General features: G+C 38.7%; 1 protein-coding gene across 2 annotated transcripts; it reads left to right on the top strand.

The window, feature by feature from the left end:
• Positions 1–8,855: 8,855 nt before the first annotated feature.
• LOC121976934 (calmodulin-binding transcription activator 3-like) lies at positions 8,856–21,283 on the top strand. 2 transcript variants are annotated; one of them, XM_042529357.1, is made up of 13 exons: positions 8,856–9,234; positions 9,692–9,811; positions 10,024–10,139; positions 11,813–11,901; positions 13,952–13,994; positions 14,809–14,980; positions 15,103–15,222; positions 15,305–15,585; positions 16,446–16,820; positions 16,979–17,667; positions 17,760–18,336; positions 20,271–20,594; positions 20,932–21,283. In XM_042529357.1, the coding sequence occupies exons 1-13, from the start codon at positions 9,195–9,197 to the stop codon at positions 21,034–21,036; spliced, it is 3,051 nt and encodes a 1,016-aa protein (XP_042385291.1). In that variant the 5' UTR covers positions 8,856–9,194; the 3' UTR covers positions 21,037–21,283. The 2 variants fall into 2 exon arrangements, with proteins under 2 accessions (XP_042385291.1, XP_042385292.1); XM_042529358.1 differs by having other exon boundaries at positions 8,927–9,234; positions 15,106–15,222.
• Positions 21,284–22,252: the final 969 nt, after the last annotated feature.

Here is a 22,252-nt window from a genome sequence, read left to right as displayed (position 1 = left end):
AGCTCAGCATGTAGGAGCCACAAGAGTCCTTATCCACTCAGATTCTCAGCTGGCGGCTCAGCAGTTATTGGGCACGTTTGAGATAAGTAACATTCGGCTCAAGCTATACGTCGAAGATTTCGAGAAGTTGAAGCCAGGTTTCCAAAAAGTGATTATATAGAAGATCCCCTGGTTAGACAACCAAGTCACGGACGAGCTAGCTAAGTTAGCTAATTCATTATCATCGATCGTCATAGATAAGCCGTTTGAACAAGTCTCACTGGTGGCACACATCGACAGAACGACCGGAACAACCTTCCCGAGCGACTAGAGGATGCCACTAATAGAGTTCCTCCGATGGGGCATCACACCGGCCGATTAGGAGAAAGCTCGCTTGCTGAAAAAGAAGGTCAGACGATTCACTCTGATTGGAGACTAGTTATAAAAGAGCTTTCTTAAGATCACTGCTCAAGTGCGTCAGATTGGAGGATATTGAGTTTATCTTGCAAGAGGTTCACCAAGGCTCCTACGGTAGTCATCCGGGCGGTAAATCATTGGCCCCGAAAGATCCTACTGGCGGGGTACTTTTGCCCCACATTGCAAGACGACGCCGCTCGGATCGTGGCCACTTGCTTGTCATGTCAGAAGTATCATAACATTCAGTAGGGCATGGACATTGTTGGACCTTTTCTCATGGCAACCGGTCAACGAAGATTTCTACTCGTAACAGTAGATTATTTCTCAAAATGAGTGGAGGTCGAACTGCTAGCCAAGATAACTGAGCATATGATTATTAAATTTATATGACAAAGCATCTTGTGTCGGTTTGGTATCCCTCGCCGGCTCATCTCAGATAACGAAAAACAGTTTGCAAGATGGAGGCTCAAGGAGTGGTGTGATGGCTATGACATTGCACAGGCCTTCATGTCAGTGGCCTACCCTCAAAGTAACGGTCAGGCGGATGTCACCAATAGGGAAATCCTTAGAGGGTTACGGGCTCGACTCGACCACACTAGAGGCAGCTGGGCCGATGAACTCCCCAGCGTATTGTGGGCTCATCACGTCACACCAAGAGAGGTGACCGACATAACCCCGTTCCATTTGGTGTACAGGGGTGAAGCTGTGGTTCCAGTGAAAATCAACTTAGAGTCTGACCATGTGCAGCTCAACGATGATGGAAACGCCGACCGGAGACTCATGGATCTTAACTTGGTAGATGAAGTACGACATAAAGTCGTCATTTGACTCATGGCGTATAGGTAGCACATGAAGCAGAGCTACAACCGAAGGGTAATCCCGAGGTCGTTCCAGGTTGACGACTTGGTATGAAAAAGAGTGAAGCTGGTCGGTAACGTCACCAAATTAGAAGCCTTGTGGGGAGGACCCTACAAAGTCATTTAGAAGCTCCGCTCGGGAGCGTACTATCTGTAAGATGAAGACGAGAGAAAGCTTGAGCGGCTCTAGAGCATAAACCATCTCCAGGCCTATAGGGTCGGGTAAGAGGTGCATAATTAAATTCAGATAAAATTATGTAAATGTATGTCCTGTAAGTGTAGGGGAACAATGAATAAAAATTTCAAGTGTTTCAGACTCTTGTGTCGTTCAACCAAGTTAAAAGTCAAGCAACGACCATAAACCCTAGTTTATCAATTAACAGTCGAGCGACGACTATAAACCCTAGTATATGAATTAACAGTCAAGCGACAACTATAAACTCTTGTCTACGAATTCAACAGTCAAGCGACGACTATAAACCCTTGTCGACAAATTTAACAGTCGAGCAACGACTATAAACCATTGTCGGTGAATTCAATAGTCAAGCGGTGACTATAAATCCTTGTCGATGAATTCAACAGTCAAGCGGTAACTATAAACCCTTGTCTATGAATTCAATAGTCGAGCGACGACTATAAACCCTTGAGTTGACAAAATCAATAGTCGAGCGACGACTATAAACCCTTGTCTACGAATTCAATAGTCGAGCAGCGACTGTAAACCCTTGAGTCGATGAAATCAACAGTTGTGCGACGACTATAAACCCTTGTCTACGAATTCAATAGTTAAGCGACGACTATAAACTCTTGAGTTGATAGTCGAGAGGCAACTTTAAACCCATGAGTCAATGAGAACAAAGCTAAGCGACGACTATGAACTCCGGAGTCAACGACCACAGCCGAGCGGTGGCTATAAACTCGAGAATAAAGTTAGCAAAGAGTCGAGCGGTGACTATAAACACCAGTTCAACGGACAATTGGCAGATAAGATTTTCATTTACAAAGGCTAAGAGGTCGTTTAGTCTACGCTGAAATTGGCAGTCAGACGTCTCATCAACTAATTACATAGATGAGCGGAAGCGCAAGGATTCATACTTAGAAAATTTTCACATAGCGTAATCTGATGTTTAAAACGCCGGACAACCTCATGGGAGCCGAACGACGATGCATGGAAGGACACTTACAAAATTTAACAAAAGTGGCTAAGCGTCGAACGGGTGTGCATCCATTGACACTTAAAAAATTTTTACAGAACATCTGGAGAGAGTGCAAAAAGTGGCTTGCAAAATAGAGAGGAGGGTTACTCAAGATAGTCAAGTACATCATCTGACAGGGACTCAGTGAGTTTCTCCTAGTTTATAATCTTGTTGGTCATCGCGAGAGGGAGATAGCCACCATCCTTAGTTGTTGGAGGGTCCCATCGATGCCAAAATTGAAGAGGCGAAGTGCCCGATCCATGAGTCAGTCATTGAAGGGGTCCGATCGAAGATAATCGCGTTTGAAAACTTCAAATCATCCGGGCTCGGGGTGCCTCCAACTCGGCCTTCAGCAAAGCTAGCTCGATATCCTTGGCGTCAAGCTGAAGCTCAGAAGCCACTTGCTCCTCTGATTGGCTTTCTCGTTCGGTCGCAAGAGCGACCTCCGCCTCCTTGAGATTTTGGACCAATACCCGAGCCTCCTTATTCTTAATATCCAAATCTTTGATGGCTCAAAGCTTCCTGGCATTGGTACAGTTGATCTTCGTCTCAAAGGAATTGACTTGTTTGGTGAGCCGCTCGAGTGGTGAGGCCTACTTGACATTCTTGCTTCTCACTGCTCGGATCTCCTTTTCAGGTTGGCCTTCAGTTAAACCACATCGGCAATCAGCTATTCAAAATGGGCCTGAGAGGCCTTAGAGGGGCAGCTCAGGGCGCACAATTGTTAGATTTCGTGCTCCAAAAAGGTCAACCTATGGAACATGGTCAGACTATCGACCCAAAACTGTAGAAAAAATAAGTTAATAAGTGTTGATCGGGAAAAAAGCAAATTAACATGAGGGTGATGTGCATGCCCCAGTGACCTTCTAGGTATGACTGTCTGCGAGCTCCCCCAGTAAAATGGTCGCCGCACGGGCTCGAGCATCAACCCAAACTTGTGCTAGTAATCCTTGAATCCTGATTTAATGTTCAGGGGAGCAGGGCTCGGCGTCGTTCAGGTGGTGCCACTCATCAGTTGACAAATGAATGATGGCCATTATGTGTTTCTAGCCGCTCGGACTAGAAGGCTTGGAGGTTGCTTGGTCGATGGACTTGGGCATGGGGGAAGACCTGATGGTGGATACCTAGATGGCCGACAAGGAGGAGTACGAAGGTATATACGCGATGTGTGGCGCGTATATGGTCCTCGACGGTAATCTGAACAATGAAGGTGTTCGGTCGGATGATACGAAAGTGGGAATCGCGATGGTCTCCTGCTCGAGAAAAGGCGGGTGATGAAGTCTCGCCCCGCTCGGAGGGAGGACGCGAGCCAGTACAGGTGGGGGTCTGCAAGGCAGAAGTTGTCTAATGGGACGAGGCTTCCCCTCGGTGTCGTTGTATTAGAGGCTCGCCTGAGGTGGTCGACTCCGAAGGAATCGAGATCAGCAACATTGAAGTCCGATCAGGAGGAAGTTCAGTTGTGGTAGCCGTGACATCGCTAGCCGCTGTCTTACTCGCCCTGGCCTCACTGGCTGCCACGTGACTCTCTCCCAATTCGTTAGTCGGATCGTAAGATTGGTCGACCGACTATAGGCCACAACTCTACAGCTTGACAACGCTAATGACGTTAATCTCTACGTCTGCAAGCTTGCTCTTGCTGCTCAGATGTGCCCTCAACATGATGTGAGCTATAAAAAAGGAGAAAAAATCTGTTAAATTCAAAGATTGAGAGAAGAAAGATCATACCTAAGGTGAGAGGCAGCCGCGTTCGGATCGGGCTCAACCCGAACACATAAAGAACACTCTCCAATAGTAGCCGATGTATATGATACTTCTGATTGATCAAGCTGAAAGCTGCTTGAAGGTAGTTCGATCGGCTTCGATATCTGCTAAGCGACGGAGGCTTCATTACTTCTATCTACCAGTTGGTTGGGAAGTCAGGCCGATCAGGGAAGCGGACAAAGAAATAATGCTCCCTCCAGTGCTTATTGGAGGACGATATTTTTTCAAAAAAGACAGAGCCCACTCGGGCTTGGAATAGAAAGGTCTCTGACTCGGACAATTTGGGATAATAAAAATAGTGGAATACTTGAGACAGTAAGGGGATGTCGTGTAGAAAAAATAACAAGACTACCCCACACAACAACCTAAAGGAGTTAGACATTAATTGGTGCAGGGAGATACGAAAGTATTTACATACGACTGAGAAGAAAGGGTGAATGAGAAATCGAAGACCGACACAAAATTGGTCCTCAAAGAAGGACAAGAAGTCGGTGGGAGGTTGATGGGGCTGGTCGTAGGCAGAGGGGATGACGATCTGATAGTCGGAGGGGAAACGGTAGGTGAGTTTCATCTGATCAATCTTATCCCCGTTGAACTTGGACCCGGTGGAAGTGTACCAAAGCCCGGGGACAGACGGAGGAGGTTGAGGGGAGACTGCCATAGAAACCGAGAAAAAAGCGAATCGCGGATTCAACGAAAGAAAAAAAAGGAGAGGCTTACTGAGAAAGGTCACCGGTGAAGATGAAGAGAAGGAGAAGCACCACAGAACATGCCTGAGAATGAAAACGCGAGGAAGTATAAAGATGACGACGAGTAAATAAGGGTTTATAAAGCCCAGCTAAGCCGTTTGATCAGGTTGTGTATAACAAAGTTAAAATCTGATTATGGAATTCGAAAAGGTGTCTGTCACATCATCCACGGATATTCGCCTGTCACAACAAGCGTGTGGCGGCAGAGATCGGGACACGTGGCGCCCGGCGATGGAGAAGCATTAATGGGGCTTAATTAAAAAGCATGGGCAGCATGCTCAGCCATAATAGCTAAAGATTTGCACAGTCTTCCAGAAATTACGATGGCGTCAGCAACCGTTACAAAGCGCTCATCCGAGAAAGTGGCGAGGTGTAAAAAATTACTAATTGTCGCTGTCAACCACCCCGATCGGTACAAAGCTCTGACCAGGAAGTAGCCGAGCGGCGACTCTAACCCCAATTCAGCAAGAAATAGCTGAGCGACGACTCTAAACCTATAACGACGAGTGATAGCCGAGTAGCGCATCTAAGCCTAGAATGTTTGATCGCCCGTGAAGGTTATCAAAGACACTACTTGTCCAGTCAATTGGACTTATAGTCTTCTTCGACTAGATTTGAGGGAAAAACTTGTGATGTGGTGATAAAGGAGACCCACCAAGCGTAGGTCAAAGGCGGAGATAGCAGCCTAGGTGGAAGTCAAAGTCAAGGTCGTCAACGATGGTCAGCGGTGATCAATGGTCCCACCAAAGATGATTGAGCGAAAAGTGATGCCAACTGTCGATCGGGCATGAATTGTCTGATTGGTTAGGTGGCCTGTCTAAGCGGATCGCTAGTCTGACCAGGAACACTACGGCAAGAACATTAGACACTCATTACGGATCGGAGGAATGCTAAGGCGACTAGAGCGCTTGTTTGGTTGAGTGGAGACAATCTACTGAATCAAGTCATTGTGGAGGAGAACAGCAGAGGTCGACCGATTGGAGGAGTCCCGACCGAGCGGCTATCCTCGCTCGGCCAAACAGTGGGACCTCTCTCATATCTCTTAATATGGAGGTAATGTCACTGACAACAGGGTATGGTCAACAGGCGGATTGTACGACGGAAGCTGCTACTGTCTTGTTAGGGATTTACATACCCTGTTAAAGTATGGTGTCAGAGACACTTTTCTGGCATGTCCTTTCATAGGATAGTTTGGAGAACGTGCCCATGCCTTGAGGAGCGTGCACGTCGTCCACTGGAGCACTATATAAGGAGGGGTCTATGCATCGGCAAAGGTACACGTTATTCACTATTCACACTTGTGTTTACTGTTGCTCCGTTTTCTTCTATTCCGATGATTAACTTGAGTGTCAGAGGATCAACGTCGGGACCCCTTTCTTGGCCCGACACTGACGTTCCTTGTATTACAGAGTGAAGTCTACATGCGATCAATCTAGAAGTCATATCCCCAACTAACCTTCTTCACAATTTTTGAACGGGATCATGTATGAGACTTTAGGTTTCTTAACATCATCCATAGTAGCATAACTTCTTGTTGTCTCTCCTATTTTATGGTAGTCTTTTTGTGGGTTCTTATATATGATCTTAATGAACATAAAACAAATTCCAAGCCAACCATTATAACAACAAGATTAGCTTCATCCATTTGTCTCACCTTTCACCATGATAAAACTTTCAAAATTTCCAAAGTGGATCGACACTTGATTTTTCAATGCCATCAAACTATTTAAACTTTTGGTTCTCTAGCGATTTCACTGAAGGAGCTTTACAACTTTATGTAGGGATGACAATGGGGCGGGGCAGGGGCGGGTTTGTCATTCCCATCCCCGCCCCGTTTTCATTTTTTCGGATTCGGGGATTCCCCATCCCCGCCCCATCTCCATGATCTATCGGCAGCAACAATGTCAACCTGGAGATAATTTTTGTATGTCTCAAAGAAAAGGTAAGGCTCAAATAGTGCATTCCAGCTAGTCTTATTCAGCTCGATTTCCTGCCAGGATGGCAAACAGGGAAATACAGAAGACATGGTTCCGAATAATAGCTCAGGTAAATCATGAAGTACATACAGACCTCACAGATCTTGTTGCCTATTTGAAACCCATAGATTAATGTTAACACTATTATTAATATTTTTTAAAAAAAATCATATTATTATTTATTAATATTAATAATAATAATATTCGGGGCGAGTTCGGGGATTGGGATAGTATTCTCATACCCGCCCCAAACCCGTCCCATCCCCGAAAAATCGGGAATCCCCATTCCCATTTCGAGTTTTCCCCGCGGGACCCCAAATTTACGGGGAAAATTGTCATCCCTAACTTTATGTGAGTTCCTTCGAAGCTTATAGTGTGAGTTCCTTAAGTTAAAGGTTTCCCACAATGGCAGTACGATTAACCTCAATGTGCCTTAGCTTTCTCATAGCATTTATGAAAAAACTCATCACATCGATGCTTTTGATTTCCATGTAAAGACATATGGGAGTTAAAAGCATGAATGTGTCTCGTAGGTTTGTGTGCTCTCATCGTAAGTATCTATGTTATTCTTTTTGATATTCAGAGTGAAAGATGCTCTAACTTGTAGACATTCAATTTTTGTCACCTTATCTCTTCCTCTCTTTGCCATTTTCATCGTCAATTCACTGAACTTTAATATTTAGAATACTCTTTTTCATATTTCTTGTTTACTCTTTTTGGTTTGTAATTATGACATTTCCATCTTAGATCTTTTATAATTCTTATTCTCATCTTTGGCAACAAAATTAGAAAGCATCGTTTTGGCAAAAATTAAATGAGAATTGTTAAAATGATGCTCTTTGTTTATTTATTACCAAAATAATATCTCATTTAATCTAAACATATTTTTATTTTTAAAAATACTTTTACTTATTATAGCAGTTATTGAATATACTATAATTATGTAATAATTATAATCTAATAATTGTTATAAGCTAATGTTAATCAGTGTTGACTAGAGATAAATGTTTATGTTATAGTAACTATGATTCATAAAGACTAAAATATAATATTAACTAGGGTTGATTAAAAATGAAGTATAAATTATAATAATTAATTATGAAGTGTAATTATAACAATATAATATTATTAATATTAATCAGAGTTAAAATATTTATGTTATAACAGTTACACCTTAAACAGAGTATCTGTGCTCTTATCCAATCCAAATTTTTTTATTACCTAAGTAATTTTTTTTACTTTTCAGGCCTTCTTAAATTTTAATTTTTAGATTCATCCTGATCAAAATGTTTTAATGATAAATGAAAATAATGTTCTTTTGATAATTCCAGTATCACTAGTCTCACATAAAAGAAGATGCTATGGATTGTACTTAATACAACTAAAAATACTTAAGAGTTCTTTAAATTGGAGTTAATTTTATATTGTAGAATATGATGAAGTAAGGTTATTTTCACCAAGGCATCGAATCCATAGGAGAGTGTTGTGGGTCCCACTCACGTTGGTCAGGTATGAAAATAATAATAATAATAATAATAATATATGGAAAAAACCCCCAAAACTTATTTATTTGTATTCTATGAATAACACAAATCTCTATTTAGTTCTTGATCGCTTTGAAATAAGTAATTGTTTGTCACATGGTGTTACATTGATAAAACGGCATTTTATTAAATCCCCGAAATGACGTAATAAAACGGCGTTTTATCACTCGCTAAGCTGTACCTCACTCTCTTACCCCGTTTGACTGGTTGCGGCGTTTTCACACTCGCACCCGGGGCGGGGCCCTTCGTTTTGGACTCGCACTGTCACTCCCGCATCAACAGGTCGTATGCGCCCGCATTCCCAGCCGTCCGCGTCCCGCATCCAACGTCAGAGCTCTCGACTGCCCACGAAACGGCCACGTGTCAGTCATCACGTAATTCGACAGGGGTAATGCAGTCAAATTGGGTCCAGAAACGCTCCCTTTATTCCAAGTCGGCGGCTCAATTCCCTTCGCCCTTCCGGGAAGGTTCTTTTCCTCCCCCTTTTTCTAATCCCAATCTCGTCTTACGCGCTGCAGAAATTACAACATTTTCGTGGATCTATTGAGATCCTGGGCGTCGAGTTATCGGCTCCATCGGTTTCTTCTAGCCCCGGCGTTAACTGATCCGGTGGCGGTTCTACGCTAGCCAACGGTCCGGCGTTCGGGATTTGATGATCGAGGCGCTAGGATTTCTACATCGAGTTTGGGACTCCTGAATCTTTACTGAGTGCTTGATGGCGGATGCCAGGCGGTTTTCGTTGACCCCGCAGCTTGGTATGAATTTGGTTGTTTGATTTTGTTTCTTCTTTTCCTTTTTCCCTTCCAGTTATGGGCTGTGATCGTCGTCAACTGTGTGCCTCTTTGTCGAGCGTAAGTTGGTTATCAGTGGCCGGAAGTGAGTGCTTTAATCGCTGTTTCGCGTTTTAAGGTTATTGGAGGCGTGCCTTTTCACTACAAAATCAGGGAATCGGTTTGCTAATTTCTCTTTTTTGTGCATTGGCTCAAGGAAGCAAATCCAGGTTATTGTTGTCGGTGGCTATGGTCACAGTTCTTATAGATTAGATCTCGGGGATTCTGTGAATGGTTGAACACAGTACTATTTTCTAAATATTTAACACAGATTTTGAGTATGCGCGCGGGGTTGCCTTTTCTCCACTTTAAGATGGTTGACACAACATTCTTACATTTATAATTTTGTATTTGCTGATCCGGCAATTTCATGCACGTGCAGATATTCAGCAGATACTCATTGAAGCACAACATCGGTGGTTACGCCCTGCTGAAATTTGTGAAATACTTCAGAACTACAAGAAGTTCAATATTGCGCCAGAATCGCCAAATAAACCACCCAGTACGCGTTTCTATGTTCTCCTACTACTTTGCTTGTAGTCATCAACTGCTTGCGTTGGTTGATGTTAAAAGAATTTTGATTCATGATTCTAGGAGTTTACTTGTTTCCTTCATGTGTTTTTATATTATTATATTATCAGTTTAGTTGTTTCCTTCATTTTTTTAAAATTATATATTTGCTGTTTCAATGAGCACATTTGTCATGTTATCCAGGCGGATCTCTTTTTCTCTTTGATCGCAAAGTATTGAGATACTTTAGGAAGGATGGTCATAATTGGAGAAAGAAGAAGGATGGGAAGACTGTGAAAGAGGCTCATGAGAGACTAAAGGTAAATTATGTTAAGTCTACGTCTTCGCTTTGTACAACAATTAATTGAAGATTGTGTTACATAATCCTTGTATATAACAATATTTAGATGTTCATAATGCGATGCATTACCTTTTATATCATTTTAACAACAACTTATATACCTTATTTGATGTCAGAGATAACAACTGGGTGCGGAGTGTTATATCCATGTAGATAGTTTTGTGATTAATTATATGGTAAGAGGACTAATATTATTCATCACTGCTGTGAACCCTAAATGTCTAATTTGAACATTTCCCTCATATTAGCAATCGTAATATGTCTAACTTAAACATTTCCCCAAACATCAAAACTCCTTTGTTGAACTTGACCACTTGTGTGTGATTGTACCAACAATCTCTCCAATGTCATATTCTCCCCAAGTATTACTCAATTGGCAGAGCTCGATCAGATAGAGCATGATTACACCCATCCTTATCACATCCTTTGTTGGCTGTCATGTGATGTTACCACTTTTTTTATGGTAATTTTCTATTATAGACAGGAAACAATAAAATAAACAAGTTAACTAAAGGTGGATACTATTAAACAAGCAACCAACATGTGGACAAAGTGACACAATAAATATATTTACATGTATGCAAAGTTGGAGAATGCTAAAACCATTGGTGGGTGAAACAACAGGACAATTGGGTAGGCAAAAATGATATTTTTATTAGCACCGGTCAACATCAATCAAATGTGTCCATATGAAGTGGTGCTAGTCAACTTTGATCAGGAGGCATAGGAAGAATAGGAAGGAGAGTAGGAGGAAGAGGCAAAGTGTTTCTCTTCTTTCCCCTTTGATTGACCCGCCAACCCTTGCCCAAGTCCACTTGCCACCTTTCTATTCATTTGCCAATCTTTATCTTAAAAAAAAGGTTGTAATGGAAACTTTATTCTCTTCTTATATTCATCCCTTCCTGGAATAGACAACTAGAGGTAATATCATTTTGTTCCTCTTCTCTTCACTTTCTATTTTTGCTTGTCTTTCTCTTTTATTTTGTAATCCCTCCAAGGAAACACAACCTAAGTAATGAGAGAAACCAGAGGAAAAATTCTACCAAAGAATAATCTACCATTCTTTTATTTTTCAAAGAAAATGAACGATGTCCTGGCATTTTTGTCATATTAGAATATTTTTATGTTTTTTTGCTTACATATAGATACTTGCATAATCAAAATTTCAAAAACAAAGAGCATGGTTTTGCACCAAGCTTTTTAGTTAGCTTCATGGATACAGGAAATTTGTAACAGAAATTGACATCTCGTGCTTCCTATGCAAGTTTTGTATATGTGAGTGGATTACAACACAGAGAACCTTCATAATGTTAAAATTATTTTCTTTTAATTTAGATGAGTAAAGTTCTCGTTTGTGTTACTTTATTCCTCACACAGTTGATTCAATTTGTGGTGCTTATGATCATTTTTGGACCTTTACATATTATCTTAATCTTTTTTCTAATTTCATTATTGATCAAGGTTACTTTAACCTCTCCTGCATGAGCACACTAGACAAAGTTGCAAATGCTTAGCATTGAATTACATAAACAATCTCAAGTATTTACTTTCTTCTTCTCTGTAGGATGTGGTATAATTTCAAATATCTGAATGCTCTATCTTGTTGCATCCTTCCTAAATGTTCACTTTCAGGCTGGGAGTGTTGATGTACTTCATTGCTACTATGCTCATGGTGAAGAGAATGAAAGTTTTCAAAGGAGGAGTTATTGGATGTTGGAAGAGTGAGTCATTATTTATCTCTTAGTATGATCCATGGTTGCAAATTTTATTCTTGCATAGTTACTAACATTTAAAGAAGAGTTTTAAAATTAAGAATTGGTGTTCCTTTGAATGCCTTTTCATATGTGTCATGTTATATCTGACATTTTTTTTTGTATTGTTGATCAAGTATTGAACAAATCAAAGTAAAGTAGTTATGCTAGAATATTAATGATAATTGGAAGATTTATTGGATGCTGGAGATTGAGTTATAATTTTCTTCTTAGTATGATCCATGGTAGCGATATTTCATGGAACTTTTACTTGCACAGTGACTAACATTTCAAGACACGGGTTATTTTAATTTGTTTCCTCAAACGTATCATGATTTAGAAAAACCTCTGACATTTGCTTCATAAACTGTTGCTCAAATCTCAGGGAAATCAAAGGAGTTATGCTAGAACATAATGATAGTTTGGGACTAGAACCTATACTGACAATTGTGTGTGAACTTTATCAAATGAACTGGGATTTCTAATTCTGGAACAATCTTATTGAGGAATGTTGCATGTATGTAAATTCTGCAAATTTCCTCTTTGTAGGTTCTTTTATGGTGACTATTCACTTGGCTCCTCGAAGGCAATAATTTGTAAAAAAAAAAATCTTCACTTGTGAACATAATTTTTGAAGAGTAGAAATGTAACTAAATTCCAGAATATTTTCATGAATTATTATTATTCGGTCTTAACCTGATTCTCTTATTGATAATATTTGTTTAGGTTGAGAAACACAAAAAGTTATCTTTAGGCCCATTTAGGTGGCGTTTGGTTCTCTCCTAGGAATCGGAATGAGATGTGAATGAGGATAAGCTTGGGTATCATTCTTAAAAATAATGTTTGGTTAGTTGAATATTTTTAATCAGAATGAACCTAAATTTTCTTTTTGACCCATTGAGGAAAATAAGAGAAAAAATTAAATGCGAGAAAAAAATATGATGAGAGACAATGATGAGAGAGAAAGTGTGATGAGATAGAAAGTATGATGGGAAAAAATGAAGAGAGAGAAAGTGTGATGAGAGAAAATGAGGAGAGAGCTTGATAGGAGAGATTGAAGAGAGAAAAAGTATGATGAGAGAGAAAGTGTGATGAGAGAAAATGAGGAGAGATTGAAGAGAGAGAAAATATGATGAGAGGGAATGATGAGAGAGAGTGTGTACTAAGAGAGAAAGTGCGATGGAAAAAATGAAGAGAGGGAAAGTATGATGAGAGAAAATGAGGAGAGTGTGATGAGAGAGAATGAAGAGAGGGAAAGCGTGATGAGAGAAAATGAGGAGAAAGAGTATGGTAGGAGAAGTATGATGAGAGAGAAAGTGTGATGAAAAATGAGGTGTGTAATGGGAGAGAAAGTGTGATGAGAGAGAAAGTGTAATGGAAGAGAATGAAGAGAGAGAAAATGAGGAGAGTGTGTGATGAGAGAGAATACAAGGAGAAAATGGTAGAGAATGTATGATGAGAGAGATTTAGGAGAGAAAGTATGATGAGAGAGAATAAGGAGAGAGAAAGTGAAATGAAAAAAATATTTAACAAATATATTAAGGGTATTTTTGTCAAAAATTAAAATTTTATTCTCATTCACATCAAAACCCAAGGGAAGAGGTGAGTTTCATCAATACCCAAATTTTTGGGTTTCATTCCAAAATCTCGATTCCATTCTCATCAACCAAACACAAGGTTTGGGAATGAATTCATTCCCTCATTCCCAAACCCCTAAACCAAACGCTCCTTAGTATATATCTTTTCAAAAATGGAATCTTCAAACATACTTGGAAAGAATAATTACTCCAACAGTAATAAGGATATGTATAGAAGCTAGAAAGAGCTCAGGTCTAAAAAGAATGCTCTTTTGTTCCTCTTTCTCCATGTTTATGTCTTCTTCTTTGAGTTTATTTCTCACTTTATGGAATTCTTTGATACATATATGAACCTATTTTCTTATCTGTAAATCTACTTGCTAATTTTGCTTTTTTTTTTGAATCGCCTATTATTTGAGAAACTATTGTTTTGACTCATGTAGGGACCTGATGCACATCGTACTTGTTCACTATCTTGAAGTGAAGGTAACTAGCTGATAACCCTGAGTTAAATTTGTTTTATTCTTGAGAACAGTAAATTTTGAAGTTTATCAAACCTATATGGTTTTGTAGCATTTATTCATCCTAACATCTCTTCTTTTTTAATATACTTGATGTACCTGTTTGATATTCTGCGGTATCTACATGTAAACATGTTTTACTTATTCAATGATCTTTGACACTCTTTATCTACCGTCTCCATACTTATGTTGACTAGAAACACTTGACAATGACTTTCTGAGTCAATACCTGACATCCCAATTAATCATGCATAAAAACTCCTTAAAAATGTCCTTATCAGAGGCTTGGAAGTTGGTTCCGACACACCCATGTCGAATACTTGTACCCCAGCCTGAGTAATAGTCTATAATTCTTTAGCCTCTTGTGCAACTTTTCTTCTTGGGATGTCCTTTCTATCCTTAAGCTAATTTCAGACTCATTTACTAAATTTTTAGCGTTATCAGAGTTCGTACAGTAGCTCTGGTCAATTGTGGCCAAATGATTATTGTAGGATTTTCTTTTTTTTTTTAATTGATTGATTTCTGTTTTGTTTTCTATAGCATAGAAATGTTTGACTACTTGAATTTAGTTTTCTTTTGCATCATTTTTTATTGAAGAAAAAGACCATTGAATTGCTATGTTAGCTTGAGTTTTATCGCTGTTACCTTTTTTACCTTAAGCTTAGGCTAGTAATGCTTGATTAGTTAGTATACACAGGATGAGCACCTGTACAGAGATTATCGACTCTTATAGTTGCACATATGACAGAATTTGTTTGCTTGTGTATGTCTCAATCCAGGGTCACAGACCAAGTTCCAGCCGAATTAGAGATGAAGTTCTACAAGTTAACCATATTGATAGTCCTGCATCTTCTAATTCCTTCACTAACCACAGCCAACTGCCATCACAAGTAACAGATGTCGAAAGCCCTAACAGTGTATACAATTTAGAGTATGAAGATGCTGAATCAGGTATCAATCCTTCTCAGCATGAACTGTTACGCATCATCTTACAACGAGTATAGATCCACTGATTCATATTTCAATCATGCATTTTTTTTCTTTCAGTGTATCTAAAGCGAAATTCAATGCAGCAGATAATCCAGCAAGTTCCAGACACCACACTTTCTCTGCGGTGCAGCAGTATGATAGTGGAAAAATGAAGGGTCAGTTATTGGACCCTTTCGATCTTGATCCTTCCATATATAGTCAAGGTAAGTGCATATCTTTTTGTTATCTCTTTTCAGTTGAATTTGTTAAGCCTAACTTGGAGTAACATTGTTAAAAACTTCCCAGGTGATCTTCAAGGACAGTACACAGAATCAGCATCACAATTTTATTCATCTATGCCGGAAAATGTGAACAAAGATTTGGATGGAACAGGTTTTGAGTCTGCATTTATTGGATCCAAAACACAGTTTGATCAAGCTTCATGGAATGAAGTTCTGCAACATGCAACGGCACAAATGCCATCTGATCACAATAACTTTCAAGCTACAGTAGATGGGGAACTATATGCAGATAATGTCAACTTTAGGCTGGATGTCTGCAGTGCTTTAAAAAAATCTGCAAGGAAGGTATTATCTTTTAATTGTAAATTAATCCTTTGTTAATTGATTTTGGCAAGGCAGGCTTAATTTTTTTTCCCCATAATTCGAGAATTATTTCCTGCAGCATATCGACATGAAATTTTTTGGTATATGATGTTTTGTTTTCCAGATCTTGTTAAGTCTATGGCTTATTTTCTCTTACTCAATAAAGCATAGCTAAAGAGGAGCTTTGGCGCAACGGTAAAGTTGTTGCTATGTGACCTTGAGGTCACGGGTTCAAGTCGGGGAAACAATCTCTTGCAAAATGAAAGGTAAGATTACTTACAATAGATCCAATGTGGTCCGACTCTTCCCCGGAAACCCACACTAGCAGTAGCTTGATGCACCAAGCTGCCCTTAATAAAGCATAGCTGTAAGTGACATAACTAGAGATCAATGACCATTTAGAACACTTGAGTCTTGCTGAATGGATGGAAATATACTGCTTTGATCAGTGTTGTCTTTGTTATTTATAATGAATAAGCAATGAGAAAGTATATCATAGGCCATGCTACAGTAAGAACTTTTGATAAGCACGGGATGTTTATTACTAATAGCAGTGACAGCATTAGTTGAGCAAGGTTACCCATGGTCTATTTCCAAAGCTTTATCCACATGCTATCATAGGCCAGTAACAGCATTAGTAGAGAGATCGCCTATGATATCTTATGAAAGGTTTGCCCACATGCTACCATATGCATGTTTCATGGATTTTTGTTTAATATCTTTGTTAGGTTCTAGGGGTTATTGGACAAGTATCTTTGTCTAGGCTCTCTAAACTTTTCATTCTTAGGCAGTTCCTTCCCTTTTTTACTACAGCTTTCTCATTTTAAATGTTTTTTCTCCAGATCTCTGATGATGACACTGATTCAGCTGTTACCATAGAAAATGATGCATCTGTAGGTGAAAGTTGTCATCACTCTTACATTTTAAAGCAATTGTCATTGGACCTGTCCAGTTTACAAGGTGAAGGTCTGAAGAAATACGATAGCTTCTCAAGGTGGATGAGCAAAGAACTAGGGGAGGTTGAGGACACACATATAAAAGCCAGTCCCGTAGAATACTGGAGCACTGTAGGAAGTGATATTGTTGTTGGAGATTCTGACATTACAAATCAAGGGTCTGCAGATGCATACATAATGAGTCTTTCACTTTCACAAGACCAACTTTTCAGTATAATTGATTTCGCGCCTAACTGGGTTCATGCGGGAATGGAGACTAAGGTATTAGGGAGTATAATTTATGCTTTTGTAATATATTGGACAATGATCGATTTATACTTGAATATAAAGATATCTTATATACTACACGGTGGTCAAATATAATTCAATACTGGAATATATCAATCGTTTCTCATCTTTCTTACTGATATATGCTACAGGTTTTAATTACTGGGAAGTTTTTAAAGAACAATGATATTGAAAAAATTAATTGGTCATGCATGTTTGGGGAAATTGAAGTTCCTGCAAAGATTGTAGGAGATGGAATACTTAGCTGCAATGCTCCACTGCATAAATGTGGAAGGGTTCCTTTTTATGTGACCTGTTCTAACAGGCTTGCCTGCAGTGAAGTAAGAGAGTTTGAATTCCGTGAAAGTGATGGTCACCATATGGAGGAGGCAGATGCTCATATTCATAACTCAAATGAAATGTTTCTTCATTTGCGTCTTAGTAAGCTACTCTCTCTGGGGCCACTTGATTACCAAACCTTTGATATGAACATCCTAGGGGATTTTCAAGTTGATAACCAGATTAGTTCGCTTAAGTCAGAATCTGAGTGGTCTAATTTGATTAAGCTGAGTGAAGGAAACGGGTTTTCTGCTGAAAATGTGGAGGAACAATTGCTCGAAACATCATTACAAGAGAGGCTGCATATTTGGCTTATGAACAAAGTTGCTGAAGATGGTAAAGGCCCCAACATCTGGGATGAGGAGGGTCAGGGTGTGCTACATTTGGCAGCTGCGCTTGGTTACGATTGGGCTCTAGAACCAACCGTGTCTGGAGGCGTCAACATAAACTTCAGAGATGCACATGGGTGGACTGCCCTTCACTGGGCAGCATTTAGTGGCAGGTGAGTAGCCTGGATGTTTTATTGTCGCCTATCTTGTTGATTTTGGTACTTGCCCAACATCAGAATGTTACCATTATCTGCTGTGTTTTCAGGGAGCGTACAGTTGGTGCCCTTATTGCAATGGGCGCATCACCTGGTTTATTGACTGATCCAACTCCTGAGTACCCTTCTGGCAGAACTCCTGCTGACTTAGCCTCCGCTAATGGCCATAAAGGCATTGCTGGTTTTCTTGCAGAGTCATCTTTGACCAGCCACCTTTCTGCCCTCACTATTGAGCCAAAAAGCAATGAAATATCAAATTTGGGTACCTTGGCAGGTTCACGGGTTGAAGAACCTAGTTTTCTTGAGGTTCCAGATGGGGACATGCAGGCTGGGCTTTCACTCAAGGACTCGTTGACTGCGGTTCGCAATGCTTCTCAAGCTGCAGCTCGGATACACCAAGCCTTTAGAGTTTATTCATTTCACAGAAGGAAGCTTGCTGAGAGTGGAAATGACAAGTCTGGAATGTTTGATGAGCGAGCATTGTCACGTGTATCTATTAAGTCGCAGAAACCAGGACAGTCTGATATGCCTCTGCATGCTGCTGCCAGTCGTATTCAAAACAAATTTAGGGGGTGGAAAGGGAGAAGGGAGTTTTTAATATTCAGGCAACGAGTGGTCAAGATCCAGGTTTGATCTTTATATTCAGTTTGGTATTTTGTTCTTTGTTTCCTTGGTTTGCTTGGTTTTGTGCAGACCTTTATGCTATTGCCACTTTTGCATGTGCTAGTTATGTGCATGCCCAATGTGTGTGCATATGTTGCAACAGAAACTGTCTTGAGACACGATGAGGATTCTCGCTGTTGTTGATTGATTAGAACAGGTTCTTATGTAGAAGAACGAAGATCCTTTTTGAAGTTTTGGGATTAAATTTTTTTGATCTTTCCCTACTCCTATATCCTTGGTCTAACTACTATAAACTCAGCTGGGCTGAGATATCTTAGAGAATGCCAGTTCTCATGTAGAAGAGATCAATCTTGGAAGGATGAGAAGTTTTGGGATTAACATTTCTTGGTATACTCTCTTGTAAAGATACCAGATAGATAGTTTATAATTCTTTTCCAACTTATGGAAAACGTGCTCTAACTACTATAATCTTCATCTGCAATTCCATACTCGGACTATTTATTAAAAGTAAGTTCATGATGATCTAGTACATAATGTATCATAAACCATTACAATCATAACATGAATTATTTCTTAAATTAAAATCCAAGACTATAACAAAATTAAATGTAATTATAAGAATGCATCTTTTCTTTACTTCACTACCTCATGGGGTGCCTTGATAGGTCATTAACTGGCAAGTGACAAAATAATAACGTGTTCATCTTATTAAGTAGTATTGAAGTTCTATACTGGTGGACAAGTGGATAAGTATGCAAAATTAGTCTTTCAGGTTATAATCCATCTTGAAGGAAGACCTATCACAGTAGCCCTGAATATTTGATTAGCTTTGTACTTATCTTGAACTTTATTAATGAATGTCTTATCAAATTATAGTTGATTCTTCTTTCTAATAAAACATAGCTTTGTATTTATCTTGAATTATCTAAGTGTCTTATCAAATTTTAGTCGATTCTTAATATGTTAGTTTCCTAGTTTATTTGGTAACGTTTATGAATTAATTCACCTCTTTTGTGACGTCGAATGCAACTCTACACTCCACATATCTGGTTAGCGGATACTTGCTTTAGATTTAACCTTTGATGTAATTAATTTACTTCTATTTTTGTTCAGTGCTCAAACTCAGATCTTCAAACCAATAAAATTTCCTTTTCATTTTTATCTAGAAAACATTTGTATTCCTCCAATTTTGTTCATTTACCTTTTGTTTATGCTTTGTTAGTCATATTTAGGACTCAAGAGTTGTCTAGTAATATTGGAGTTTCTTTTAAAGGTTTTCATAGTAAAAGCCTTTGCCTTTGGTATAAGTTATTCATCACCAATAATTCTTAATTCTTCTTGATCGGCAGATAAGTCAATCAATCTGTATTAGTGACTATATTTAGGTATTACTGATATATTTAAAACAGCTGCCTTTCTTTGCTGGTCAGTTCTGGACCTTCATTTTGTTTTCTTAATAGAAGGATTAACTTTTAGGAAATAGTACAGTAAGCACTCTGCTAGTTTTACTAATTCTAATTTAGGCAACGTATAAAATGTTGATCTATTTCTTTTTTATTTTAAAGTTTTTCCTTGCAAAGTAACTGTAAAGTTGCTGCAATGGTAAATCTTTTCCTTCTAATTTTTTCTTAGAAGGGAAATCTTGGCGCAATAGTAAAGTTGCTGTCACATGATCTTTCGAGTCATGGAAACAGCCTTTTGCAAAATGCAAAGTAAGATAGGGCTGCGCATAATAGACTCAATATGGTCCGATCCTTCATTGGGACCTGCATTGGTGGGAGTTTGTGCACCAACTGCCCTTTAAAGTTGTTCATTTTCAACTATTATTAGTTTTGATGCATTTCTAATCTGGAAACACTTTCCTGGCTCATGTACGTGGTAGCTCATTTTCAACTATTATTAATTCGATGCATTTCTGATCTGGATACACTTTCCAGGCTCATGTACGTGGTCACCAAGTGAGGAAACGCATTAAAAGCATTGTCTGGTCAGTTGGAATCGTGGAGAAGGTTATACTGCGCTGGAGACGGAAAGGGAGTGGATTACGAGGCTTCCGATCTGAAAGCCCTATGGAGAGCACTTCCATTCAATGCCAACCAGCCAAGGAGGATGATTATGATTTCCTTCAAGAAGGCAGAAAACAGACCGAGGTTAGGATGCAGAGAGCCCTCGCAAGGGTGAAGTCTATGGTTCAGTATCCCGAAGCTAGAGAACAGTACCAGAGACTTATTACTGTTGTTACTGAATTACAAGAATCCAAGGTAGCGTGTAGCTCGTCCTCTAGCTTTATTTTTCTGCATGTTACATACCGACTGATATAGCATCTCGGCCATATTTTGGTATTGAGCTTATTTTGATGCTCTGAAATTTTATCCTTCCCTTTTTTATATCCTACCGTAGCCCAATCTTGTGGGAACACTTCATGTCTCAACCACCGTCCCGAGGGGACAGCTTGTAGCCCAACCTTGCTTGCATTAGATGATAAGATTAGATTTTATTGTACTTATTCTACTCATCTGGTAAATTGTTTTTTTTCCCACTTCGTACGCATATGCATAACCTTACTAATCTGCTCCTATTTACTTTGATTTTGGGCAGGCAATGCAAGAAAACATGATGAATGAGTCGGAGGCAGTGGCTGAGGATTTCATGGTTGAGCTTGAAGAGTTTTGGGATGGTGACACACTCCTGCCCAACGCTTAACCTCGACCGAGTTGAACTAAATTCGTGCGCCGAACACTAGCATTTTAGACCCATCTCAAGTTCATTAACAGCTACTGTAAATTACCCTCCACTAATCGCAGAGTGCATTAGCATTTGGATATTGAAAGGAGATGTAGAGTGACCTTTGACTGCTGTTTGTACCATGGAAAGAATTGGGATGTAAAATATCTAGTTTGAATAGCCATGGAACAAGCCCAGTGCTGCATATTAGTTTATTGTTTGATTATCTAGATGTCTACTATGCCGTTACTATCTTTCTATTTCATATTCTAATAAAATATTGAGGTTTGGTAGTTATTTACCATCGATAATCAGTCAATCACAGTTAGAGGTTTGATGGTCTTGACCCATGTAATAGGTAGAATTAAAGCAGAATTGATGAAAGTTTTGATAGATTATAATTTTTAATTCGGATTAAATCACAATGAGTATCATATATTAAATTAAAATTATTTTCAAAGATTTATAGTTTGTTATAAGATTTATCTTTAATAGTCCAATTTCAGATAAAAAAATATATATTATATATCGTTTAATTTTTTTTAGAGGTCCAATTTTTTTAAAATTTTTTAATTATCTTTTTGTTATATATTGCAGAGATTTTGAATTTAAATATCAATTTTTACTTAGTTTTTAATTTATAATATTTTATTTTTCTAAAACGATAAATTTTTTATGCCTACTATCTATTATTCTACAGAATATTATTAAGGTTGAATGTTATTATTATTATTATAAAAATTTTATAAATTTTTTTATAGGATTGTATGATTTTATAATTTTTAATCCGACTCTCATCCTAAATCATGGAATCACGATTTTGTAAATTATGATCTCGACCACTATGACGTGCTTAGTAACTCGATTGGCTCTAGTGGCATTGACAACAAAATATTTTGTTTGAATATTCTAGGAAATCTTAACAAGCCACCCGCCAAAATTATATCCTGTTTTTTTTTAAAAATTTTTTTTGACCAATTATTCCAACCCTAATAATATCCGGTTCAAATCTCCTTATCCCTTGCCCCTTATCGCTTATCACTTATCTCCTTTTGGTTCATTATACCATTTTGATATACTGAATTCATCTGAAAAAAATTACTATATAAATTGCTTCAATTCTATATATAAATTATAATTTTTTTATTTTTTATTATCTTATCAATATATTTAATTAGATTTTTTGATTTAATCT

Source organism: Zingiber officinale, chromosome 4B (assembly GCF_018446385.1).
Source record: "Zingiber officinale cultivar Zhangliang chromosome 4B, Zo_v1.1, whole genome shotgun sequence".
NCBI lineage: Eukaryota > Viridiplantae > Streptophyta > Magnoliopsida > Zingiberales > Zingiberaceae > Zingiber > Zingiber officinale.
This window is presented reverse-complemented; position numbering and strand designations above follow the sequence as displayed.

Bases quoted from the DNA above. Each gene is read 5' to 3' on its own strand.
- LOC121976934 (XM_042529357.1), top strand. From the start codon at position 9,195: ATGGCGGATGCCAGGCGGTTTTCGTTGACCCCGCAGCTTG. The intron at 10,140-11,812 runs GTAAATTATGTT...GTTCACTTTCAG, and splicing joins AGGCTCATGAGAGACTAAAG to GCTGGGAGTGTTGATGTACT. The intron at 20,595-20,931 runs GTAGCGTGTAGC...GATTTTGGGCAG, and splicing joins CTGAATTACAAGAATCCAAG to GCAATGCAAGAAAACATGAT.